The 27100-nt window shown below is 37.9% G+C and overlaps 2 protein-coding genes across 9 annotated transcripts in view; one reads left to right on the top strand and one right to left on the bottom strand.

Annotated features, from left to right (window-relative positions):
• Window positions 1-2421, bottom strand: part of LOC137197263 (girdin-like) — a 76483-nt gene extending 74062 nt beyond the window's left edge. For 4 of the 7 annotated variants that reach the window (XR_010931375.1, XM_067610556.1, XM_067610560.1 and 1 more), the window contains exon 1: window positions 92-2420. Coding sequence is in view for 6 of the 7 variants with exons in the window: in XM_067610556.1 (XP_067466657.1) it covers window positions 92-154 (63 nt within the window). In the remaining variant the exon portion in view is untranslated. Of the gene's footprint in view, window positions 1-91 lie in introns of all 7 variants that reach the window. The other 3 variants (XM_067610558.1, XM_067610559.1, XM_067610561.1) reach the window with 2 other exon arrangements.
• On the top strand, window positions 320-25554 carry pnpt1 (polyribonucleotide nucleotidyltransferase 1, mitochondrial). Of its 2 annotated transcripts, none has more exons than XM_067610563.1 (28): window positions 320-401; window positions 15848-15908; window positions 16790-16864; window positions 17119-17224; window positions 17320-17369; window positions 17502-17565; window positions 17661-17708; window positions 17841-17954; window positions 18708-18894; window positions 19244-19295; window positions 19547-19604; window positions 19784-19880; window positions 19982-20084; window positions 20283-20353; window positions 20547-20583; window positions 20694-20760; window positions 20882-20971; window positions 21118-21171; window positions 21737-21846; window positions 21994-22065; window positions 22473-22536; window positions 22643-22726; window positions 22823-22906; window positions 23064-23170; window positions 23353-23408; window positions 23566-23644; window positions 23752-23799; window positions 23908-25554. In XM_067610563.1, the coding sequence occupies exons 3-28, from the start codon at window positions 16808-16810 to the stop codon at window positions 24061-24063; spliced, it is 2115 nt and encodes a 704-aa protein (XP_067466664.1). In that variant the 5' UTR covers window positions 320-401; window positions 15848-15908; window positions 16790-16807; the 3' UTR covers window positions 24064-25554. The 2 variants fall into 2 exon arrangements, with proteins under 2 accessions (XP_067466664.1, XP_067466663.1); XM_067610562.1 differs by lacking the exon at window positions 320-401 and adding an exon at window positions 14400-14906.
• Window positions 25555-27100: the final 1546 nt, after the last annotated feature.

The raw sequence follows: 27100 nt of genomic DNA, 5'->3' as shown, positions 1-27100 counted from the left end.
AATAAACGTTTAAAAGAAATGCTTACAAAGGGCAGAGGTGTTTAATTAGTGAGCTTAAGACACATTTGAATAGTTAATTAGGGGAGCTTACCCAGCAGACCAGAGGCGTGAGCATAAACTGCTCCAGTAAAGGGGTGAAAACCTCGCTTTCCATATTTTCCAGAGCAACTGGCGCCGTTTATTTCAGCAAATATGGAGAAGAAAAATGTGCACTCCTTGGGAGAAATACAGTATGGCGTTTTGTTTAGACTCCACTCATGTGGTTGATTCAATTAAATCGACGCTCATTTTGGCTAACGGCCGCTGAAAAACGTCAGGAGAAGAAGAAGAAGAAGGAAAAAAAAACGTTAATCCACAATCTTCAACTGCCAACGGCTGGTTTTGGCTACTTCATGGAAACGGTAAGAAATCACATTTTTTTTGTTTGTTTGTTTTAAAAAAGCCTTAGAGCTTAAAATGAAGCCTCTAATTAAGCGTCCTGACTTAGTTATCTATCTACAGAAATAAGCAGACTGCATGAGACCTGTGCCAGGTGTGGTTTTATGCTAGCAGCTCACTCTGAAAAAAAAAACGGACCGTTACTAGCAAAAAAAAGGGGAAAAAAAGATCCAGCTCACAAGACATTAACGGGGAAATATTCCTCCGGTGCGACGAAATTAAAGAAAATATCAAGTGTAAGGAAAATCCAGATGTTTAAGGTCCTGGTTTTAAAATAGTCGGTTTACTCCTCATATTTATTGTAAAGTCGTTTCTGGCCGGTTACTCGTCTTCTCCGGTGTGTCTCCGTTCAAATGCTGCATATTACTGAGGAGAGGGAGAGCTGAGGATGACTGGAGGACACATAGCACCGCCTCCATCTCTGCCTCTCCTGTGCATCTCCCTCCGCCTCCTTTGCTCTAAAAAGAAAGAAAGAAAAAAAAATAGGGCATCCATTCAGTTTATATTTCTTTTCAGGGTCTTGTTGTCAGTTATATCTGTTAGAAAAACAACAGCACAATTAAATGGTTTCAAGAGCACTGTTGGAAAGAAGCAAGGTTTTTCAAAGAATGATGCAGAAAGAAATGGGATAGGAGTAAGTTTGCATGCAGCTCTAGTCCTGTAATTTATGGGCTATGGCATACTCTATTTTTAGCTAATTTTCTCCTCAGCTAATAAAAAATACTGGGAATTTATGCACATCTATTGTCTGCATTTCCAGCACACAACACATTAGAGCAGCAAGGCAAGTAGGCTACTGACACCTGGTGGTAAAGAGGCTGCTGTAAATGTACAGTAAAGGGTTTGGTCTGGGAGCTTGATCCAATAATAAGGTTAAAAAGGAGTGCTTTTTAAATTGAAATCAATGTTCCTCTCTCAGAAAAATCATTAGTAATCCCTAGTAACTACAGCAATATATTTTTCCCAAAGTGTGTGATGCTTTATTTGGAGTTGCATATCACATCCTCGTTGACGAAATAGGTATTTTAATAGGCAGGTATTAAAAGCATCATGCTACACCAAAATACCAAATGTATACCAAACTATACCAAAATATAAGAGAAGTTAAGACACTTGCATGGATTTAAAATCTATGATTAAAATAAATACATGTTAAACTGTAATTGAGTCAGAATTTGTAATTGGTTCTTGCTGAAAGAAGCTCTTTAATGGAGGCTGAGAGCAGCTATTCACCACAAATTTGAAACAGGAAATGCACAGTAGTTTTAAACTTCAGTTTATACCAACAACCAGCAGTTATTCTAAACACACAGTGTTTCTGTTAGCTGTATCAGCAGCAAGGTAATAACTGCATGTTAGACTCTAAGTCATTCACTATAGAGGTAGGAGACACCTAATCAACAACTGATGAATGGCTCTGTCGGTGTGAATAGTAACCAGAGGCTGTGTGGCCAAATAGTCAATTAAAACACAATCACTGGTTTGGGAACTGGGGCTCTGGGTCCCCTCTCAGGAACCCAGTTGGAATGAATGGATTATTGTATTTTACCCCTAAAACTTTTAGTAAGCACAATTCAGCAGCAGCTCTCTTGGAGAAGCACAGGGTCTCATTTGCATTTAGAATAACGGTTGCTGTTGTTGGTGTTTCAGCTCGAGGGTATTCTGTGTAAGATCCTGGCTAGACCTGTCTTGTTTTTTGCATAACGTGTTGGACTGGAGGGATGTAAGCTGGGTGAGTGCACATCAGGAGGTTACAGAGTGAAGTGCAGCTTCTTGAAAATGCAGCCAGAACAGCCTTCCAAAAACCACCAAAAGTAGGATTATGTTTTCTGTATTTGTCTGTCATTTAGGCTGGAGTGTTCATCTTCATCTAGACATTAAATCACTCATCCCAGGCTCTGCTTTTAATTTATGGGCAAAGTCACATATGTTTTAAAATAGTATGTCTGACTATATATTTAACCACCTCTACAAGTAGAAGACTGGTTTTGGGTAACATCTGGCGTCTGACATTGCATTAGTACTGCTTAGAGACTCCTCAAAACCAAATGTGCAAAAAGTTTACTTGTTTTTTGTAGAAATACCTTTTTATGACATATCTTGCACTCTGAATACCAGTGCTACTGCATAATTTTACCTTTTTCCTGTTAGGTTCACAATTTTGAAGTCTGTGTCAAAACAATAGTCAGATGTCCATATGAACATTGAAACAGGTCTTTGCTCGTTGTAATGCTCGTTCATACAGACCATTAGAAGATCCTCTCCAAATGTCCTTATACATTGTAAGTGATGGAGGATAAAATCCACAGTCTTTGTTTTGAGCAAAAATGTATTTAAAAGTTCATCTGAAGATAATATGTATGATATGATAATATAAGATAATATATGTCTGAGTTAGTCAAATAAAGTGAATATCTTCCACAGTTAGTCCGTTTAGTAAAAAAAAAAACCTCTGTCTGTCTCAATGGACAGTGTTTCCCTCCTCAGCTGCAGTTGAAGGATCATAACAAAAGAGGGAACATGGCATTAAAAAGAAAGTGATAATGATTTGATTTGACTAATTTGGACGGCTGAAGCTTCATATTAGCCTCAAATAAACTTTTAAATAGCCTACATTTTTGCACAGAGGGAGGGTTGTTGGTTTTGTCCGTTATAACTTACATTGAAAGTGCATCATGAAGGGACCTTTCAATGGAGGACTGATTACAGCAAGAAAAATGTGTCAATGTTAATTTGGGTACCTGACAATTGTTTTATGACAGACTTGAAAATGTGTCAACCTATAACATCCTTTAAAGCCCCTGAAAGTGTGGTTTCAAATCTTAAAGTGAACCGATGCAACTTTTACTGAACATTACAGGATAATGTTTGCCAAAATGTCGTATAACAGTGGCACAAGCAAGGAGGAATTGTCAAGTCTCAGACTGACTCAGTAATATGCTTTAAAAACAACAATATCCATCTGAAGTTAGATAGATTAGCTAACAGTAGCCACTATAAGCTACTGGTCATACCAGAACAAGTAAGGCAGTAGCAGCAAAACTTCTCATTGTATTGAACCAAGAAAGAAATTAATCTTTTAATTTAAATGTTGCATACTCTCACATTAAGTATTCTCTATAACATTAACCATTCATGACTAAATGTGCAACAATCAAAGTAAAAACATCTTTAGTTATTATCATAATGGTCAAAAACTCAGCTAATCTGCGTCATTGGCATTGTGCGATTGAGTTGTTTAACAGTGCTGTCAACATAAGCAAACAGCCCCACATCTGTCATCACATTTTGATTCAAATGTGGCTAAATCTGGAGTGGTGCACAGAGATGATGAACATGACATTGCCTATTTGAGTCCTGCCCACTTCAAACTACTGAGAAGAGCACAGAAAAAAACAAAAAATACAGAAAATCGCTCGTCAAATAAACAAAACTGTCCAACTTTGGAATAAAATATTGTGTTCAAGTCAGACCCAGTTGCTCAGAGTAATAAGCTGATTGAGAAAAAAAGCTTTCAGGGCCTTTAATATCTTTTATGCTTTGTTCTCTCATCATTGCTCTGTCCACTGCTCCCACAGCAATTCAATCTCCCCTTAGAAATCAATGAAGTTTATCGTATCTTAACAAGCTAAAATAAAAAGACGGGGAATTTGCTTCAGAACCAACTCAAATCAAGTCTTTTCAAATCAAATCCAGCTTTTTTTTTCCTGAGCTAACAAAGCAACCCACAGACATCTCTACAAGCTGTATCACCCCAGTAGACGATTAAACACTGACGCACATAATGAAAACCTTTCATGGCTCGTGTAGTGCCTGCTAAACCACACAGCAGCCTGAACACAATTATGTTCTCATTAATTACTGTAGAGGATTAGATGGATATTTCATATAGCTCAATGTGTGTGTTTGTATGAGTTAGATTCATTAACCTTGTCTTGAACAGGGTATTCATGTCTGTTTCATTAAAATCTATTACTCATGATGCTTTTATGGAGTTTTGTCACAAAACAGCATCCACCTCCTCCTAATGACTCAGTGATTGTGCGGACCCGCAGCAGCATTCCTCACACACACTCAGCTCTGAAAGCTACCCAAAACTACCCAGTGGAAACAATCCAACCGCCTCTTTTGGCTCAAACCCTACAGAACCACTGCACATATGGAAACACATGGACATTTTTCCTCTAGTTGGTATTAATCTAGCCCAGGGAAAAGAATCCACTGACCACAAAGCACCGCTGCTCTGAAATCCACAACAGCAAAAAATAAATTCCCTTTCTGAGCAACCGGATGACCTCGCAGCGCCTCTCTCACAGATGAAATTCTCTGTCTTCTTCACATGACTGCAGTTTTCTGTTAGTTATTTCACTGGAATTTACAAGTAACCACAAATATTTTGAGTTGGAGCTGTGCTGATCTCATGCAGCCTTGAATGCGAGGTGGGCTGACTAACGCTGGGCAGAACCATTTTCGTAACATAACCTACATTGACTTCCCCAAATGAGGTTATATGACTGATAATACAAGTAGATGAGTAATGGATTTAGAAACCCTCATAAATCTGAGTCATCCATTACATCACAAACATTAGGATTCATCCTGGGAGGACAATGAATATTCATACCAAATTTCATGGCAATCTTGTCAGTGTTTGCTATGTTTACTTGTCACGAACCAACCATGGTTTATATAATATGTAAAATGCTCTGTGATTACACTGTATGTGTCTTAGACTACTAGCCTGGAGAAGGGGAAATTTTGACCCAATACTTGTGCTAGACAAAATATCAGAAGGTCATCAAAAACATTATGAATCATTCTCTGGATATCATTATTTCCATGATAAATTTCATGGCAATCTGGATGCTATTTGTAGTGAAATCTTGTATTTTGCTTTGACAGACAAACCAACATTGCCATCCTTTGGCAAGGCAGCTATATATTAACAAATACTTTTGAGGCGGAAAAGTAGACTAAGTGTGTGAATACGTCCACATATGTAATGTGGATGGGTTCATATTATCTGTCTTAAAACAATATTCAGGTGCCCATATGAACATTGAAAGGTTTTGCTCTCTGTAATCATTCCTCCTGTTCATACAAGCTATTAAAAAATAGCTAGTATGTGTTAGAGTGTGTTTTCAGTGTAAGTGATGGCAGGCAAAAATATATTTAAAAGTTTATCTGAAGTTAATACGAGGCTTTAGCAGTCTGAGCCAATCAAATTAAGTGGGTGTCTTCCAAAGCTATAGCCGTTTTAGTATAAAATTCCCTCTTTGTGTTCCCTGGACAGTGTTTTTCTTGTTGAGGTGCAGTGGATGATAATAACAAAAGGAGGGAAATTTATACTAAAAAGGGTGTAACTCTGGAAGATATCCACTTGATTTGACTAATTCAGATGGCTGAAGCTTTATGTTAACTTTTTTTTTCACAGAACAAGGACTGTGGATTTTGTCCCCATCACTCACATTGAAAGTGCATCATGAAGAGACCTCTTAATGGTCAGTATGAACAGGATGAATGATTACAGCAAGCTTAACATGTTTCAATGTTCATACAGGCACCTGACTATTGTTTCAGTACAGACTTGGAAAAACTGTGAACCCATCCTTTAATGGCTGAAAAACTATTTGTAGTGTTGTGCAACCAAAGCTGTGGTTTGGACAATTTAATGAGTTTTTGATTGAAATATCCCCTCTAGACCAGTGTGGTGCACAGACATAATAGATAAGAGATACTAGTACCAGCAGGCAGATATGATAATAACAATAATACATCTTCATGGAGGCAGGATCATAATGACGCCACAGTACAAAATACAGATTTTAAATAGCTAGATCACCCCACCTATCTAGCTTGACTAAATAATATAGAGATCTGACCTCTATCTTAGCAGTGGAGGTCACTCTGACCATCCACTTTGTCTCTGTGTGTCTCCATTCTGTGGTATCTGTATGGGAAATCAATGACCAATGCTCAAATCTCCATTTGAAATGATTAAGACCCCTGTGGCACAGTCAAAGTGTAATTACATAACATTAAAGCACAATGAGGATTAATATTTCATGTTGCTGTGTGTCCATGGTTCAACTCTTTGCACCCTGTCAATCTGTTATTAAATCTGATGCATTTATGAACTCAGAGTTTTATCTTTTAGTAACACAGAGATGCATTACACACTGTCTTTGTTGATACCTTACTGATGAAGACTAAACACACATCACTAAAATAAACTTATTTATACAGTTTCACCAGATTTCTAATGACATGACACATTTTGTTGCAATATTTTAAGTTTGTTTGGTTCTGTTTAACCTATCATGAGCCACAGCACAGTCTGAGGTCCTCAAGAAAAGCCTTAATAACCACTCTGGATTCAATGCTTGAGAGCAAAAAGTAATCATCACTTTGCAGTCCAGGCCTCGAGGCTTTAAATCCCTCTATCAGCCCTCCATCGGAAAGGCTTTTTAAATCAACAACACTGCAGGGAGCCAATGTTAGGGAATCCAGGGGTCAGAGCTATACTGAAACTAATTTTAGGATTTTCTTGAGGTATTTTGGGGGCATTTTATGCCTTTTGTTGGAGAATTGACATTATATAGAGATGACAGGAAATAAGAAGAGAGAGAGATGGGGAATTATAGGCCAGGATGTTGCAGTTCATGGTTGATGCATTAAACCTCTAGGACGATAGGAAAACAATTTTAGGTTTTTTCCTTGTTTTGTTTTTTCTTTTTACTCACTATGTTTCATATATTTCATTCTTATATTTCTCACAGGATTTTTTTTACTGTCTGTAAATCTACTGGTAAGTCCTATCAGAAAAGCTACTCAAATAAAGTTAATGAAAATTGCTGTATTTTTTTTTTGTTTTCTTTTATTGATGCTTTGCTGATTATTCTCCCACTACAATCTTTGTTTTAAATATTTTAAATAGACAACCTGTACCTTAGCTGAACCCTGTCACTGAAACCTACTCAGGTTATTGCTGATTGTGCATCTATTATACAGGCTTAGACACTTACCCAATCATCTGTGAATTCTCATTCATATCCAGACAGTCTACACACACACACACACACACACACACACACACACACACACACACACACACACACACACACACACACAGTGGGGGTTTTCTAATTTGCATCCAATCAATCGACTGATCCTTTGAGGTTAATTTATTATGGGACCTATGCACTGACAGAGGTACCGGCCACTGACGTGCAATTGTACAGTCAGTTGAGTTTCTTTGGAAAGAGGTTTCTTTTTGTTTGTTTGTTTTGTTTTTTAGTAAATTAATGCCTGACAGATTTAACTGTCATCATGCATGCAAGTACCTTTTTATACTGAAAGCAAAAGTATCTTTTTCTTGACGTTCCATAATAAGCGCATAATGTGATAAATATTTTGATGTACCATAAACAAAAGAAGTTTCTGATAGTTCAAAGTCTGTTAAGGTAAGCTTTTGTCCATCAAACAGAGAGACCTGGTCTCAAAAGTATTGATACTGACCATAATGCACTTGTACATAGTACTGCCCACGTCACAATTCTGCTCCACTTTGTCTTGAGATAGTGGGACCTTATTGCGTGGGACAGTGCCATGTGCCTTAATGTAATTACCACGCTTGTGACAAAGGAAATTATGCTCTGCCAATCCAAGCTGTCTAAACGGTGGTTCCCTCAAACTAATGCATGTCCATATCAGTCAGAAGGATGTGGATCCAATTACTGGCTTTTCAGTGACAGACTGGAGTAACGGTGTGACGTCTTTCAACAGAAAAGGTTGAATTCAAGCAATATCAGCATCACTGGTTGATGGAAATGAATAAACATACACAATGCGGCAGTATTTTTTAAGGTTAATGTACCAAGAAAATTAAGAAGTTTTGAAATTTGTTGTAAAACATAAAAAAGCCTGTTAAGTGAAGCTGCATATTCAGGATGACAATCTGATGACAATTTCCTATTAAAGGCGCAGCTGTGTCTGGTTGCCAGGGACCCAGAAACATCGGTTCTCACCCCTGCTGAAAAACCCTGTGGATCCTGTTTATGTGTGTGTTCATGTGTGTGTGACAGAGACCATTGCAACGCGGGTGCAGGCTGCCCTGTTGTCACCTCCTGATACACCGCAGCATGATAATCAGAAAAGCACTTAAACCTCTTGAGTCCTGAAGTGACCAAGGGACACACACACACACACACACACACACACACCAAAGCTGATTTTCCCCTTGACATTAATCCAAAAACGAGGTGATGAAAATGACAACAATAAAACAAAAATCTGGTTTTCATTTTTGACATCTGTGTTCTTAGTTTTCAACTTGAAATTTGGCCTGCTGGCAGTAATGAAATGTGAATTTCACGACTCATCAACAAGAACCACTCAGGAGAATTTGATCAATCACATTAATCAATACCTTGTCTCTTTACACAGCATGGTCGAAATCATTTTAAGGGTTGCAGAGGTCTCTGTAAAATGTCTAGAATATGGTTAAAGAATGCATTAATATATATAGATGGACAGTCAATAGATAACCAATTGATTTCTACGTTGGTCGATGAACATTTACATGAGGAGATTTAAACAAAAAGTAGAGTCTGTTCAAGACAAAGCAGTACAGCATCCTCCACTGAGCTATTTATGATCCTTGTTGTCTACCAGAAAACACTGACGGGTACATTACGCACTAATAGTCCATGGCTCTGCTTGGTAATAATGAGATCTCACTGTGTCCCGGAGCCATGGAAACAAGATAATACCAGTAGAAACCTTAGCAGTAATGGGAATGTGTGTTTCAGTTTGTGTGCGCTTGTGTGAAACCCTGCTACTCTCCCCTGCAATTAGCTTGAGTGTGTGTGCATATGTTTGTGTGCACAAGTGCGTGAAAGTAATTCGGAGAGTGTTAGAGATGCTGTTAACACTCATCTGTTGCCATAACAACTGCAGCAACCCCGCTAGAGAGTTGGCTCACTGACTGACTAGAGGGCTGTCTGCCTGATAAACAACTTCCGGACTGACTGACTGACTGATCGGCAAGCAAGGTCACAGATTTACTGACTGTCTGACAGACTAATACAGACTGCTGGTGGGTGAGTGGCTGTCAAAAGATACCAGTGTCAATTTTTTTCTGCAACCCTAAGAGCAGCTCGCAGTTATCTTGACTTATTAAGAGCTGGAAGGAAAGGCTTGACAGAGAGCAGACACTCAGCAGTTTTTTTCACTTACTATAAACTATTATTAAAAAAGGCGTTGATGCTTCAGTTGTGTTTGAAAAGTGAACTGTGTTTCGGGGCTGCAACTAACAATTATATTCATTCTCAATTAATCGATTAGTTGTTTGATCTATAAAATGTCAGAAAATAATGAAAAATGTTGATCGCTGTTTCCCAAAGCTCAAGATGCAGTTTAAAATGTCTTGTTTTGTCCTGACCAACAGTCCAAAACCAAAAAGATGTTGAGTTTACCATCATAGAGGACTAAAGAAACCAGAAAATATTTGCATTTAAGAGGCTGAAAATAGAGAATTTGGGCTTTTTTTTTAAAAAAAAAAAAAAAAAAGACAAAACGATTAATGGATTATGAAAATAGCTTTAGCAACTTATTTTCTGTTGATCGGCTAATCAATTTATTGACTAATTGTTGCAGCTCTACTTTGGTGGATCACACTGAATAAAATATTATGATAATATATGTGCAGAATTAATCTTGTTTATAAATATATACTTTATACATATGCGTACGCGGCGCTAATTAATCATTTGATTTGTAAATGCATACTCTGGCTGAGAAATTATCTTTGTGAGGTAATCCTGACACCTGGTGGTGAAGATTTCAAAGTGCATATTATGTAAAGTCCCACTCCACTCAAAAATGTGTTTTGATTGTCCTTACCTCACTTAAAGGGTTTGAGCTTCATTGTGCAGAATGACGTATGTGCAAAGTTTTACACTAGAAAGCTGTTTTCATTAATCATCTGCTGAAAGTGAAAAGTTTCTCTGTGTTCACTGTAAATCTGAGTTTATGATGTGTGCCTATTAGCAGGATTTGTGACATCACAACTAGTTTGGAAGCTAATTGCTGTCCACTATGTTTTAAAGCATGTCTGTAGGGGATCTTTAAGGTTTTCAGGCTACTAATCTTCTTCCATGCATGTAAATAGTTTTAAATAATCTATATAGTAATAATGCATGTACATATAATAGATATTGGAGCGGCTTTACATTTTAGAAAGACAGTGTACGGGTAAAACAGGTATCAGGTCATTTGTACCTTCAAACGACTCCGTGTCTTGCATTTAATTGATATTTAGTATGCAGAAAAATAAACAATGGAACGAAACAACGACAAGACTATAGTAAACCCAAGATTAACCATAAAAATATGGACAATCTTGGGTTTAGTTTATTTTTGGACAACATTCAGTTGCATTATTCCTCCTGTAGACTGCCATTATGAATTTTGTAGTAGAAATAGCACTAGAAATTTTGCTTTTTTCCGAAATTGCATGTCATTGCTGAAAGCTGAAATTGATTGAATTGCATTGCTGGAAGCTTCGACCAAATACTAATGTTGCCTGCAGGTGGGATTGAACCTACAACCTCATGTTTGACAGCAATGCTGTGCACTGAGCTAACATGACACAAGACAGTAAGCAAGATTTTCATATTTAGACTTTTAATTGCATGAAAAATAAGGGTTGCAGTACACACAAAAAAGAGTAAGAAGAACTAAGAACTAAGTGTGATTGTTTCCAGCAATCACTTCTAGAGGTTTCCTCTTACTATCAGAGTTTGTTTTTCTTGCAGGGAGGTATAAGAAATAAGGTAACCACATAAAGTAGCTTTAATGTGTCCCCAGCATTGATCTGGGGATCACTGCTTGAGGTTTGCAGCTCCAGGCTACATTAGCCACTACCAGCATAACGCACCTGAATTCTGGACCAAACTGCCAGCCATGGAGTTGCATTGTGGGTAATGTAGTGTAATGCTAGATCGATGGCATACTCTTAATGGATTTCATTCTTGTCTCTGAACGTCCACCACACCCCCTCACTCTCTTTGCCAATCTAAAATCTTAAATAAATCAAATTAAATTAAATTAAAATCCACCCCATCTGAATGTCTTACAGCTTGATAGGTGAAAGACACATGGACGTCTCCTGCAAAGTTGAGTTCAGTAAAACTCAGTTTGTGAGGACAAAGGGTGGGATGGATAGGTAAAAGGGAAACTTCATCAGCTTTGCCAAAAAAAAAAATCTTGAACCAAGGTACATTTGCTAGCTTTTTCCATTGTTTTCAATTGCATCTTAAAGTCTTCCTGTGGGGAAGTCTGTCCAGTGTCAAGGAAGGTGGTAGCAGGTACACTGGAAAACATTATCTACACTGTGCAACCAAAAATACATGTGTATTACCACAAAGATGAAAAGCAAAACATACTAAAAACAAACTTTTCTTACCTGAGGAAAACTTCACTCACAAAACTTGCAGCATCCTCACATGAACACAGGTACACAGACATCACTCCCTCTTCCAAGTGGCAAACAACTCCCTTAAATAGGTCCTACAATCAGTTCAGTCAGAACCATATCGCTCTCAGGGGTGTCTCAGTGTTACTTGTATCAGTACACACCGCATCTATACAAACACAACTTTAAATATTTCTCTCCAACTTGCGAAGAAACTAATCATATCACAGATAAACAAATTATAATCAGCAAAACGTTGAACCCAGTATAATCCCACCTTCGAATTTGGTTTAACCCATTACATCATTGATGGTGTCAGCAAGAGGACACAAGCAGGAAGTGTTTGCTTGCTACCCACTTTGACTTTTCAGGAAGCATGGTGAGTATGGTAACAGACCAAAGATAATTAATGTTTAACTGTAGACTAAATTTAAAAAAAAAAACTAAACTGAACAATACCTAACTTTCTTGATTTAAGCAGTTAACGGAATGTAATGTGATGTAACTATAACAAAACATAATGCTAAACACAAACAAACTCGGGATAGTATGAGCTAGCAATGCTACAGATAAAGATTTCGTACTGGCTAAACAAACAAATTACATACATTCGAAATACGTCAAAGTGTAAATGAGGCAAATGGTGTGGTCTTTGTCGCAATTATACACCATATACAAACATTAAATTTCCTATTGGGCAGTAATGGTCGTTATGTAAATGGGTAAGACTGTAAGATACAGTTGAAACCTCTCGGTTAGTGCACCCTGCCCGTGACCGGAGTCTTCCACAAGGATAGGCAGACAACACGGAAAGTTTTGAGGCCAGGCGAGCAGGATACTGGATACTGATGGATAGGAAGTGACGAGACTGCATGAATTGCAGAAGGAGAGAAAAAAAGACAAGGTTATCAACGTAAAGCAGAATGAAAAGCAATGTGAGATCATCGGACTATTGCCTGTAGTGCGGGGGAAACTGAACAGCACATTATCTTATCGACGATGAGCGAGAGCGAGAGACTTTCAATGGAAGACTCAGAAGTGAAAATTAGTGATAGATTTTTGTTACTGAGCTGTCTCTGTGCCCTGGTGCTGCTCATCACTCTGGGTTTCGGTTTGGAGCTACGGGTCAAGGACGATCTGGTGACTGAGGAGGTTTTGGAGGTGGACAATGAAAGAGACACAATATCACTCGAACTTGTGGTGGGCTTCAAACAGGTGAGTTTACTGTTTACTGAAGGTTGTCGCACCTTGAGAGGACGTTGTGTGTGTGTGTTTGTGTGTGTGTCTGTGTGAGTGAGTGCAGTAGTAAACGCTGCTGTATTGCATATGTGTATGAAGTACGTGCATATGCTCATGCCCATCTGGTGGGAGGGGTTTAGGACAGAGAGGAGGGGGGGAGAGGTACAGGAGGAGGGCGGTATTTTCAAATTCTGGCTTTTTTTGTGTGTGTTTCTTTTCCAGAAAACTGCCTACCTCAGCTATAAGTAGCTCTGTGTCTTGGACAGAATTACAGAATTTGGCTGGTTTACTTTGGCTTAGTTGTAAAAAAAAAAAAAAAAAAGCTGTCATTTCCTTGCATGTGTGTGCACAGCCTAGGATGTAATTGTTACAATAGCATTATTCAAGATTCAAGATCTTTTTTATTATCATCTTACAACACAAGATTGCACAACGAAATGTAGTCTGTAGCCCCCTAATGCCAATCACAAAAACAGAAACCACACTAATGGACCAATAAACAGCAAGTCACAAAAACAAAACTATTTTTTATGTTGTAGTACTTGAGGAGTCTCACAGTCTGAGGAAAGAAGCTGCTCTGTAGTCTGGTGGTACGACAGCAGATACTTCTGTATCTCTGGCCAGATGGCAGGAGGGTGAACAGGCAGTGGCTGGGGTGGATATTGTCTTTTAGTATCCTTTGGGCTCTATGCAGGCTCCTCACGTCACCGATATCACTCATGCTCAGTAGATGGGTACCAATGATGTTCTGGGCGGTTTTAATCACCCGCTGCAGAGCCTTCTTGTCTTAGGCCATGCATATCCCATGCCAATTTGTGATGTTTGCAGTTAGGATGCTCTCTATTACTCCTCTGTTAAGGTTAACAAGAACTTGAGATGGGAATTTTGCCTTCTTAAGTTTCCTTAAGAAGCACAGTCATTTCTGAGCTTTATTTACTAGGGTGGAGATGTGTGATGTCCATGACAGGTTCTCTGTGATGCTGATACCCAGGAACCTAAAACTGTTCACCTGCTCCACCTCAGCTCTACTGATGTAGACGGGGGTGTGTGTCTTTGCCTCCTTTTTTCTAAAATCAACAATCAGCATGTATGTCTTTTCCTTGTGCATGACAAAAACCTTTAAGGTTTTATGCTCCGAGCTGTTGGAACAGTCTACCTGAGTATCTGAAAGCAGCTGAAAGAGGTGATGTCTTCAAACTTAAAACTTAAAAGTTTTTTACTTGGCTTTTGATTAGAATATTTTATTACTATTATTTATTTTATTTAGTCATTTATTTTATTGTATTCATGTTTTATTCCTCTTATCTATTTTAATTGTCATTGTCTTCTTTCAGCAATCCCACAATAAATTTTAAAAAAAGGAAACAATGGCCGCAGGTGTGTTTTTTAAGCAGCCAAGAAAGAAGGGATCTGTTGCGAAGGGATCTGTTTGCGGCAGATGTTACGGACACTTTTGTTGTTACACACAAACGTCGGTCGGACCAATCAGAGGACGCTGCTTCAACGACGTCATTCCGTATACGTAACGAACTGTCATGGAAGCCCCCATGCGCACAATTTGAGTATAGAGGCTCTAGCTATACCTAGGTATAGATCTACCCCGGTATAGATCTACCCCGGTATATCTCTCGGAGATGAGGTATCTGCTCAGACTGGGGTCGCCGTTTGCTCGGCTTCACATCCGTCTGTGTCACCAGAGTGTCTACAGCAGCCATGCAAATCCCCGGAGAGTGGGAGTAGATATCGGGGAGAAGTAAGTTGACTTTGCCAGCCTCCATTCTTCATTGTAATTAATTAGCATCGTCTTATAATACTATTAATACTGTTAATGGAACAGGCAGAGTGAGGTTAGTTACCTGTCTGCTGTCAAAGAGTAACTACTAACAAGTGTTTTTACTTACAACGTTACTGTAATTACTGTTGTCAGTAGTAAAATTACTCATTTTGTCCCTCTGACTGATATATTACTATATACGGCATAATTAGATTATTAATACTGAAGCATCAGTGTGTAAGCAGCATGTTAGTGTTGTAGCTGCTGGAAGTGGAGCTAGTTTGAACTACTTTATACACAATTAGCTAGTTTAGGCCAGGGGTCGGGCCCCTCCAAAGGGTCACTAGATAAATCTGAGGGGGTCGTGAGATGATTAATGGGGGAGGAAAGAAGAAAAAATAAAGTTCTGATACAGAAATCTGTTGTCAGTTTTTGGACTTTTTCTCTAATCTTTGATTTTTGGTGAAATATTGGATCATTTGAACATTTATTGAAATGAAACCATGTGAGAAGTTTAGAGGGAAAAATCACTATTTGGTGGAGCTGTTAACAACTCATAGACATCTGAAATGTGACCTTGACTACACACTGCTTTTTGTAAGACATCAAAAGCCAAAAAGGTTGGAAACTACTGGTTTCATCTTTAATAATGTGTTATTGTAATATTATTAAAATGTGTATTTTAAAAGCTTGTTATATTATCCATTGTGTCAAATCTTCATCTGAAAAGTAACTAAAGCTGTCAAATAAATGTAGTGGAATAGAAAGTACAATATTTCCCTCTGAAATAATCCAGTAAAATACAAGTACCTCAGATTTGTACTTAAGTACATTATTTGAGTAAATGTACTTAGTCACTTTCCACCACTTGCTGTTTAATATCTCAGACAGTTTCTTATGTTGTGACCTTGTTTTTGTAGGAAACTTGAGATCACTTCTGGGAGGTTTGCCAGATTTGCTGATGGATCCGCTGTAGTTCAGGTACAGAAAAGTCAACTGTTACACCAAACAGGTGCACGGCAGCACCTGGAATCCTTTCTGTTCCACATTTGTAATATACAGTACTGTGCAAAAGTTTTGGTACTAAGAAATAGGAGGATGCCTCCAAAAATAATACCATCAATAGTATTAATAATCAATTAACGTCATACACAGTGCACTAACTAGAAGAAACCTAAATCAAATCAATATTTGGCGTGAGCAGGCTTTGCCTTTAAAACAGCAGCACACAGTTCTTCTGTGGATTTAGGCGTCTCAGCTGCTTCAGTCTCTTCACGTAATCCCAGACTGACTCCACGATGTTGAGATCAGAACTCTGTGGGGTGCATACCATCTGTTGCAGTACTCCTTGTTCTTCTTGTTGCTGGAGATAGATAGATATTTATTACTATCTACATTTACATACTAGTTATTTATAAGAATCTAATCACCGAAAGTGCCTAAAGCTTTTGCCCAGTACTGTATGTCTGCACTTTATTTCTCTAATATTGTCATTCTGGTTCTTCATGTAGTAATTTTACTAGTGTTATTATTGTGTACTCTGTATATACACTTGCTGTATTTATTAGGAACATCTGTGTGATCTAATGCAACAGCTCTGCCATAAATTCTTTCTGCTTTTATGAAGCTTATACATGTTCAGTTTTTGTTGACGTTGTCGTTCTATTTTATGTTTATTGTTGAGCTCATGGAGGTGGTGTACTGCGGTGCATTATATTGAAAAATGTTCCTAATATTTTGTCCACCCCATTAACATACATTAGGGGAGCAAATAATTAGGAACACACACATGATGCCATGTGAGCTTTGTTTGTTTGCTTTTTGTTTTTGTTTACCTGTTCTATTTGTTTCTCTGTCTGAAGCTGGGGGAGACGTCTGTGATGGTGACTGCTGTTAGCAAAACCAAACCTTCTCCGTCTCAGTTCATGCCTCTGGTGGTACGTTATCCAAGTAATGTTCAGCTCATTCAGAAGAGTTGTCCTGTAGTCGTGTGTTTTTGTGATGTAAAATGGTTTTGGTATAAGATAGTTGGTGTTATCCAGTCTGACACCATCAAGCATTTGTAACTCAGTCTACCGGGGCTAGAGAGCAAAAAGATGTTATTATAAGTAAGATGAACTTAGTGCAAAAAGGTTTTATAGAAACTTGTTTTTGGGCTGTTTGGGCAATATATGTATACTCTGATTGACAGGTGGACTACAGGCAGAAAGCAGCAGCTGCTGGTCGAATCCCCACTAACTATTTGAGGCGAGAGCTGGGCACCACTGATAATGAGATTCTCACTAGCAGACTCATAGGTGAGTTATAACATATTTGGCCCAACAATGGCCTTTGATGTAGCAGGTCTGTGTACTGATGTTGTATAACAGTCCCTCCTGTTTCTGTTGCTCAGACAGGTCAATTAGACCTCTTTTCCCTGCTGGTTACTTTTATGACACTCAGGTCAGTTCAGTTTTTTACATCGTTTCACCATTATGTGGTTTTGATTTTTGAACAAAGATTATAGTGATGTATTTGTCTCCAACATTTTTTTTTGTGTGTGTTCATGTTTGTCTGTGTGCATGTCTCCTGAAGATCCTTTGTAACCTGCTAGCTGTTGATGGTGTCAATGATCCAGATGTGCTGGCTATCAATGCAGGTGAGTTAAATCACAGCCATCAACATTTTTCTGCAAACAGCATCATAGTTTTTTAGTTACTTGGTAGCTAAAACCAATATTTTCTTTCCACAAAGCCTCTGCTGCTCTGGCCCTGTCTGACATCCCCTGGAACGGACCTATTGGTGAGGAACACACAACATTTTAATTCAGAATTTCTATTCAGATACTTTGATTTCTCTCGTAATACCTGGGATATTATTTTATACTTGTTTAAATCTAGCTTGGGTGTACGTGTGTGTGTGTGTGTTTTTTAGGCGCTGTTCGTGTCGGCATGGTAGATGGAGAGTTGCTGATCAACCCCACTCGGGCGGAGATGACTTCCAGCAGTCTCAACTTGATTGTGGCTGGAGCCCCCAGCAGTCAAGTGGGTAAGTTTCCAAACACTGTAAAAGATCCACAGCTGTTTATTTACTGGGAAAAAAACTGTAAGAGCAGCAACAACCTGAACAGTCATTTAGCCATATATTAGTTCTTACTGCATGTACATATGTCATTATGCTAAAAACTATAGCTGCTAATAGTTCAGTTGTACATTTTAGGTTCCCAACCAAGTGGCTTGGATTTTCTGTATATATAGTAGTGACATATCAAACTTAATGAATTGTTTCAACAAATCTAAATTGGTTAAAATTGCAACAAAAACAAATGCATCATTAAACATTACACAAATTACTACAGAAGATAGCAATATAATAGCGATGTCTCCTTAAAAAATATATGAAAACTTAGAATTCAACACTATCAAACAATATTAGTTATTATTATTGCTGTTACATATGTCCCATTCAGTACGTTCATGTGAATTTAACAATTAATTTTACTATTCATTATCCAGGAGCTTTTTACAGGTTTTATTAAAATTTACACTGATTAAAAGGGATGTTTTATTAAATTTTGACATGCCAGTTTATTAACTTTACTTTAGTGAAAACATGAATCAACCAGATGATCAACTACGTACTGGAGCACTGTGAATTAATCAGGTGTAAATGTCATCACCACACTGCACAGCATCTGCAATTTTCAACTCAGCGTCACACCTTATTAATTAACCTCTCCTCCGTCTGTCTGATGTGAGCGTCGTACAACACCCGTCTCTCATGTGACTCTCTTTCTGTCAGTGATGATTGAGGCGTCGGCTGAGAACGTGCTGCAGCAGGACTTCTGCCATGCGGTTAAGGTTGGAGTCAAACACACCCAGCAGATCATACACGCCATCCAGCAGCTGGTGCGGGAACAGAAAGTAACCAAGCGCACCCCGGTCAAAGTCTTCTCAGCCCCAGCTGACATGGTGGAACATGTTCGGAAGTAAGAACAATAATTAGACTGTTTTCTATAGTTTGATAGCGATGAAGGTGGCAGGCGAGGAGGAAGAATGTTAAAGCAGTATTTTAGCTATATTAGTAGGAATTGTATATGTGGTGGTAAAACATGAATATAACACTAGGACTGTATTTAAATACAATTTCCAGATTGAAACAAAATAATTTTCAGGATTTTTTTCCTGAATGAAATTGTGTGTAAGTTAAATAACAGCAGTATTGGATTTAATTGTTGGAATACTTTGTATACAGCAGTTTACCTCAATATGTGAGCTTGACTTTTCAAAATTTAATGAAAAGTTAATAATGGCTTGTTTTTGCCTTTGTTCATGCAGATTGGCTTCAGACAGGATCTATGCTGTTTTCACAGATTACACCCATGATAAGGTAAAGTCTGTCTATATTCCCTGTATGTTATGTTATGTTGTTATACAGTTATCTCTGTGTGTTAACTCTCTCTTGACACTTCATGTGGTAATTCTGAAACCATCTTTTTTGTGAATGCGTTGTGGATTAAAGTCATTCAAAACAGGAAGAATCATTAATGTGTCTCTTCTGTATTATGGGAATGTTTATGTATTTCTGAAAACTATCTTATCTCTTGATCAGTGACAGTAACTATAATAATCTTGTCATAGATTTCTAGAGATGAAGCTATCAACAAAGTTCGACTAGAAACTGAAGAGGATTTAAAAGGTAGATCATCCGTCCATCAGTGTTTATGTTGCATGAAAATCATTTTAGAACATTTGTTTGAATATTGCTGCAACTCCCTTCACAATATTTCACAAATTTATATATTTATATTTATTACATTTCAATTTTTGACTTTGTATTTGCACCCTTGTCTGTCGAATTCTTTCTTTCTTGTGCAGAAAAATTTCCTCAAGCTGAACCTTTTGAAGTGATTGAATCCTTCAACACTGTGAGCAAAGAAATTTTCCGCAATTTAGTGCTTAATGAGTACAGGAGGTAAGTTAGTGGATGTACGTTCTCATGACACATGATGTGATCTTGTAATGACAACAAACATATTTTAATGTAAATCTATGTTTTCTTTTCTGTGTGTGTAGGTGTGATGGGAGGGAGTTGACTGCTTTAAGGAACATTTCTTGCAGCGTGGACCTCTTTAAACCGCTCCATGGCTCAGCTCTGTTCCAGAGAGGACAAACACAGGTGTGTGTGCAAAAAAATAAAATAATTAAAGATTCAACATAACATAACAGGAGGAGGGAGACCACATAAGTTTTATGTTCTGTCTTAACTCTAATAAATGTTTATGGAATCAAGAAATTAGATTTTTACAGTGAAAAAAGCAGCTGTAGTCTTTGAACAGAGAAAGCTCGCTCCTCATCCTCTTAGTTTTCCTTTTAGGTGCTGTGCAGCGTCACGTTTGATTCCCTGGAGTCCAGTGTCAAGACAGACATCATCACCACAGCTTTGAGGTAAAATCTAATTCTAATCTAATCTAATTCTCACATGCAGAATCACGCATTCAGTACATTTACTTTATCAGGACAGTTCAGATAGTCAGCCCTTTCTTCTCAAATCAAAGTATATGAAATCAACCTTCTGATACTTTCCTGTCATATCTGAATGCAGTGGTACTCAGTTTATTGTCCTATTTCCTTTCTACAGTGGCATCAAAGACAAAAACTTCATGCTTCATTATGAGGTGAGTAAAATTCTGTTTTCATTTTTAAAGCTACATAGATGATTCGATATATGATTCTTTATCCTTTAGTTTTTAAACTGAACTTTAATCAACCTTGTATTTAATTTCAGTTCCCTCCATATGCAACCAACGAGATTGGAAAGATGGGAGGTATAAACAGGAGAGAGCTTGGACATGGTTGGTATAAATATTTACATCTACATCTACTTGTAACCAGTCATTTCCAGCAACAATCTTACACTGTGTATGTATATTTGCTTGTTCATGTTTGCGTGTTTGTGTGTGTGTGTGTTCATAGGGGCCCTGGCTGAGAAGGCTCTGAGACCAATCATTCCTAAAGACTTTCCTTTCACTATTAGGGTCACTTCTGAGGTGTTGGAGTCAAATGGTGAGAGTGGAGACAGTGTAACAACAACAACAACATAATCACCACAGGAAATCTGATATGATGATTGTCTGGCAGGATCTCTCAGACAGGATCATAGAGTTACAAAATCTGATTTGTCCTATTTCTACCTCTTTATCTCTTTTCAGGATCCTCATCAATGGCCTCAGCTTGTGGAGGAAGTCTTGCTCTAATGGATGCAGGTATCTGAGTGGGGATGCATGAATTAGCTCTTTATTTTTACTCAACTTAAATGCTGCAGCTATAATTTAATTTTCAGATAACCTAAGCAGTAAATTCTATCTGGGATAAAAACACATTTTCAAAATTGTTGTATGAAAAATCAATATTCAAATGTTAAGACATGTTATCAAAGTTCTATAGTTGCAATTTTAAAACAATTTTATGAGTACTTTCATACAGCACCGGTCAAAAGTTTGGATGCACTTTCTGGTGTGTAAATGCTATTTATTTCCAGTATTGGTATTCCTGTATTTCAATGATCAAACTATCCATTTTTCAAATACTCAACAAACCAAAATACAACTCAACAATGCAAAGGATATTTAATTGTTCTACCATACAGACCTTTTTCCTTCTTTTTCATCTCAGTTTTTTATTGTGCCTCTCAAAGCAATTAGACATCACTATTAAAAGATGTATAGATAGAATCACTAGATTGTGTTTTTCTTCAGTGTTTCTATTAATTTAGTAAAGAGCAATTGTGTGAAAATATGTGGCTGATATGTGTAAATCTGTGTCTCCCAGGTGTGCCCATCTCTTCTGCTGTGGCAGGTGTCGCTGTTGGCCTCATCTCTAAACCCACCCCAGAGAAACCTACTGAGATCCAAGACTACAGATTACTTACTGATATTTTGGTACATACAACTATTGCTATGAGTGTGATGAACCATTTACCAATGTCAGCTGGAAGAATAAGTCTAGTTGAGCCATACAAATCCTGAGAAGTGATAATGGTCTAACTGGGGATGTTGAATAAGAACTTGATTCTGTTTTTTAAACAGGGAATTGAGGATTACCTCGGAGACATGGACTTCAAATTGGCAGGAACAAACAAAGGCATCACTGCTTTACAGGTACTGTGATGGACAACCCAAAGCAAAGGGAAGGAAGATTAAAGACATTTATGTGAAAGTTTTTCACCTGGCCTCAATGTTTAGAATTTGGTACTGTGTGAAACGTTAAGGAAGAGACCAGGTCAGATTTAGAGCTTTAATTTAAGATTTGCTTCCTGGTAAGATATTAAGTTCATTATTTATTATAAGTCTGTGCCACATGGTGTTGAACTATTGTAAGACTCAGCCAAACAGGGTCCTTATGGATGAAAAAGACACTGTTTTGCTTAGAAGACTGTATGATGGGACAAAGAGGGCTCTAACAGGTGCTAACTTTGCATCTTGCCCATACAGTAGCTCAACAATATCACAGCTTTGCTCTTAATGCTCCGTGACGCGCCTTCACATGACCTTTATTTAATCTCCAGGCTGACGTGAAGATTCCAGGTTTGCCTCTGAAGGTGGTCATGGAGGCTATTCAACAGGCCACAGGTAATCCCAGACAGCAGCGAAACTCAACATTTTATATTAAAGAATAAAGTGACTGTATTTTTTTTAGTGGTTTGATGGCTTTTGTTTCAATATTATTATTTTTCAGTGGCAAAGAGGGAAATCTTGGGCATCATGAACAAATGTATTGCAAAACCAAGAGAGACAAGGAAGGATAATGGACCTGTTGTTGGTAAGTTTGAATATTAGTTTACATTTAAAAGGAGGGACATGCTTGGAACAATTTGGACTGCTGTTCTAACATGTGTGAATTTTATTCTGTCTTCAGAGAACGTGCGGGTCCCTGTCTCCAGACGAGCACGCTTCGTCGGTCCAGGAGGCTATAACCTTCGCAGGCTACAAGCTCAAACAGGTAAGATTCATGTAATCTGATGAAATCTAAAAGGAACGTGACATCTTTGTTGTTGAGACGTGGTGCTAAAAAAAAAGCAGCACATTTTTTTCTGTTACACAATACAAATGTTTTGGCAGAATTACAAACTTCTGAATGTTTTGTTTTTCCTTCAAAGGTGTGACAATAAGTCAGGTGGACGAGGAGACGTTCTCTGTGTTTGCTCCAACGCCAGGAGCCATGAGCGAAGCCCAAGAGTTCATCAGTGAGATCTGCAAAGATGATGTGAGTGTCTCCACCATTTGTAGGAGCTTTTCAAAAGATGCATGTTAAAAAAAAAAAAGTCATACTTTTAAACCCAAAACAATAAATCATGAATGGCGCTGACCACACCAGATCTCTGTGCTGAAAGAGACCTTTTGTCTGTGTATGTACTGTAAATTAAGATGCATGTGTATCTCTTGCAGCAAGAACAGCAGCTAGAGTTTGGTGCCATCTACACCGCCACCATCACTGAAATAAGGTAAATGAATGTATTCATGCCAGTCATGAGCACATTAAAAAATGCTATTTGGGAAATTTGTATGCATGTTCTTAATAGAAAAGGAAATCAAACTACGGTTAAATCAAACCTTCCGTGTTCAGAATGCTCCTAAAGCCTTTTTCCTCTTCTGTTTCAGGGACATCGGTGTCATGGTGAAACTCTATCCCAATATGAGCGCTGTCCTGCTGCACAACTCACAGCTGGACCACAAACGGGTTAGTAAATTTGACTCTGCATGTTGTTCACCTGTGTGTCCATATTTCTATGAGTGAAACATGAGAATGACACATAAAAGTCATCGCTCTGTATTTTCCTCTTTTAGATCAAACATCCAAGTGCTTTGGGTTTAGAGGTCGGACAGCAGATCCAGGTATGTAACTACAGACTGTGTTGTTAAAAGTAGCCTCTTGAATTACAACAGTTGTTTCTTGTGTTTATATTCTGGGCTACATGTCTCTGACTGGGCTTCTGCTAACAGGTCAAATTCTTTGGACGGGACCCAACAGACGGCAGAATGAGACTTTCACGGAAGGTGCTCCAGTCTCCTGCTGCAACTGTTGTCAAGACACTGAGTGAGAAACAGAGTATCTCCATGCGATCAAACAACAATCACACAACCAACACAGATTTGTGACACGACAACACAACAGGCTAATTGTTTCTGGTTTTGCCAACAAACTGGATTTAAAGTGATTGCCACAAAACAGTCCTGCAGAGAAGATGTCATCACAAACTGAACCAGTGTCTACCAGTGTTTACCTTACTGTTGTGGGTATATGGACATGATTGAACTGCACTGGAGTGACCTGCAGCTTATCAAAGTGTCCTGTTGACATTGTGTTACAATGAAGGTGGACAAACCGAGAAGAACACTCGGATAATAACAGGCAGGAGACACACGTTTTCAAGAATTATAAATTAGCGTCCCGTGTTTATGTTGTGTTGTTTTCTGATTTAATACCTCAGCTAGCCTTGACATTATCAAGCAGTAAGAGGTTTACATTTCTTTCGGTTTCGCCCAACACAGTCATCCAGTAGGCACAACAAAGTCTAACAATGGTTTCGTTATTCACACACGTGATTAAAACTGCGCCTTGTGGTATACCACTTCCATGTTTGGTGTCCACTGTGGTGGTGTGCCTTTTGAGCTGCCAGGATCTGGTTATAGACAAAAAAAACGAAGCGAGAGAAGAGTACAGTTAGTATTTTTTTAATATTCCTTGTATGCTGTGTTGCCTTTACCGTATATATGAGTCATCTGTAAATAAAACAGTGACGGGTTGCTTTGTAGCATGAAAGTTCACCACTGTTTCTAGAAAACGACTAAACAAAACCACAAAGAACCAGACTTGAATCATTCTGATGTGAAATGTTGTAAGAGAGAGCCAACAAAGAATTAAACCTGAGTCCCACCATGTAAAACGTTTTGAGAGAAGGGTCCAAACAATCAATTGATGTGGTATGAAACCAGTTATAGTAAAAGTCTGATTTTAGACTATAAATCACAAGGTACAAGATAGAATTAAGTAAAGTGGATGGTTAATTTATTGAAAGATTGATCGTTAAGGACAGAATTACCCACCCTGAGGCCTGCCTGCCTGTCTCACTGATGGAAATAGAAAGACTCTTCATCAACTGTGGCTGTAATTCTGCAGCTGCTTGACACACATAATTTTCAGCCTCTGAACTCCTAAATAAACAGATGGTAAAAAGACAGTTTCTCTTTAACACCTGGGAGATGAATACAGCCCTGAAATAGTGAAACACCCATGTCATGAGCTGCTGTGTCACAATCAGACACTACCTGCGTCTGAGGCCCTTATGGTGATTTATGTGATTGTTTAAAAAAATTTTTTAACCTTAACCTTGTTCAAATATAGTCACAGAACTATGCAACAAATTAAAACCTCCAGGAGGGTGAAAATTGAGAGAAGTGCAGTTAATTAGATGTTCACAAGTGTTTTGAACTGTCAATGTGATGCTGTTAATAATGCTGCAAAGAACAGAGTCCCCTATATTGTCCACTACTGCCCGAACATTATCAGCTTTATAGTATATCAGCCTGGTTACATCTAATGATGTTTATGTTTAATATCTGTAATAATAAACATGGATGGTATTGAAAGGATTTGTGTGTGTTTGACTTGCTGGGTAAGTGCCTGAAAAAGCTTAATGTGAAGCTGTCTGGTCTTAGATGTTTAGAAATTAATGAATTTATTCATTCATTAAAAAATATCAAAGCAGTGTTATATGTTTAACCATTTAAGATCCACTGGTTGTTATAATGGTGCAATAATGTCTTTGTTTTAATTAGTATAATAACGTTAGCATAGTTAGGATGGAATGTAAGTAAGTACATTTACTCAAGTACTGTACTTAAATACACTTTTAAGGTAATTGTACTTGAGTATTTTCATTCCATGCTACTTTATACTTCCGCTCCACTACATTTCAGAGGGAAATATTGTACTTTTTACTCCACTACATTTATTTGACAGCTTTAGTTACTAGTCACTTTTCAGATTGCAATTTTACATAAAATAACATAGTGATGAGCTTATAGATTACACTGAATTATTAAAGATAAAACCAGTGGTTCCCAAACTTTTTGACTTGTGGGTCCTTACAAAACAAAACAAAAAATTAGTGTGTATTTGTGTCTCCTTCTAATGTTTCAGATGTCTGAGTTGTTTGCAGTTCCACCAAAGAGACATTTCACCTCACATGGTTTCAAAGAAATAACTCTTTGAGGCCCAAAGATGTAAAACTTCAGAAAAATGCAAAGATTACAGAAAAGTTCAGAAAAATGAATCCAAATGTATGTAGCAGAACTATGTTTTTTCTTCTTTCTTACCTAATCTATCATCTCAAGACCCCTCAGATTTATCTTACAACCCTCACAAAGCAGTTAAAACTAGCTCCACCTCGAGCAGATACAACAATAAAACACTGCTTATGCATTGACTCATCAGTATTAATAATGTACTTTGGTAAATTTATTTAATATATCAGTCCCAGCCCGATTTTCTGCAAAACGAGCACTTTTACTTTAGTACTTTAAAGTCCCTCTCCACTCAAAAATATGTTTTTCTTGCGCCTACGGTTGAATGTTTGAGCTTCACTGTGCAGAATGATGTATGTGCAGAGTTTGACACTAGAAGGCTGTTTTCACATCAATCTGCTGAAAGTGGGAAGTTTCTCTGTGCTCATTGAAAAAACAATTTTAAGGGGTGGGCCTACAAGCATGATTTGTGACATCACAAATAGTTTTGAGCCAATCGTGGTCCAGTATTCAACTTACACAAGTTTGATGTAGAAACTTGAAGGATGGAGTTTCCAGTGAAGTAGGAGGCAACTTGTGTCCAGCAGTTAAAATTTTGAAATGGAAAATATTTGTATATTTATAGATCCTGGAATTTTTAATGAAAAATTTTTTGTCTAACTTGTTAACTTGTATTGTCTGCCTGTCTTGTTTTATATTTTTATTTCTTTTTGTCCTCACTGTATGACAGTTTCTAAACTGAGTCAGGCCCTCAGACAGCTGGTAATAGTTTTACATTGCTCCGCTGTTTTATCCTGCTACTGTAACTTTTATCCTCCTGTTTTATCTGTCTTATTTTATTTTTGCTTAATTTTTATTTCTTATTCTCTTAACTCTTTAATAAATCTTG

This window comes from Thunnus thynnus, chromosome 14, assembly GCF_963924715.1.
Source record: "Thunnus thynnus chromosome 14, fThuThy2.1, whole genome shotgun sequence".
NCBI lineage: Eukaryota > Metazoa > Chordata > Actinopteri > Scombriformes > Scombridae > Thunnus > Thunnus thynnus.
Note: the sequence above shows the minus strand (reverse complement) of the source record. Positions and strands in the feature narration are given on the sequence as shown.

What these genes read in the sequence shown, in the direction of transcription:
- pnpt1 (XM_067610562.1), top strand. Translation starts at nt 14,788, where the DNA reads ATGAGGTATCTGCTCAGACTGGGGTCGCCGTTTGCTCGGCTTCACATC. An exon ending in ACTTCATGCTTCATTATGAG is followed by an intron (nt 20,584 to 20,693) that starts GTGAGTAAAATT and finishes ATTTAATTTCAG; the next exon opens with TTCCCTCCATATGCAACCAA. An exon ending in CACAGCTGGACCACAAACGG is followed by an intron (nt 23,645 to 23,751) that starts GTTAGTAAATTT and finishes TTCCTCTTTTAG; the next exon opens with ATCAAACATCCAAGTGCTTT.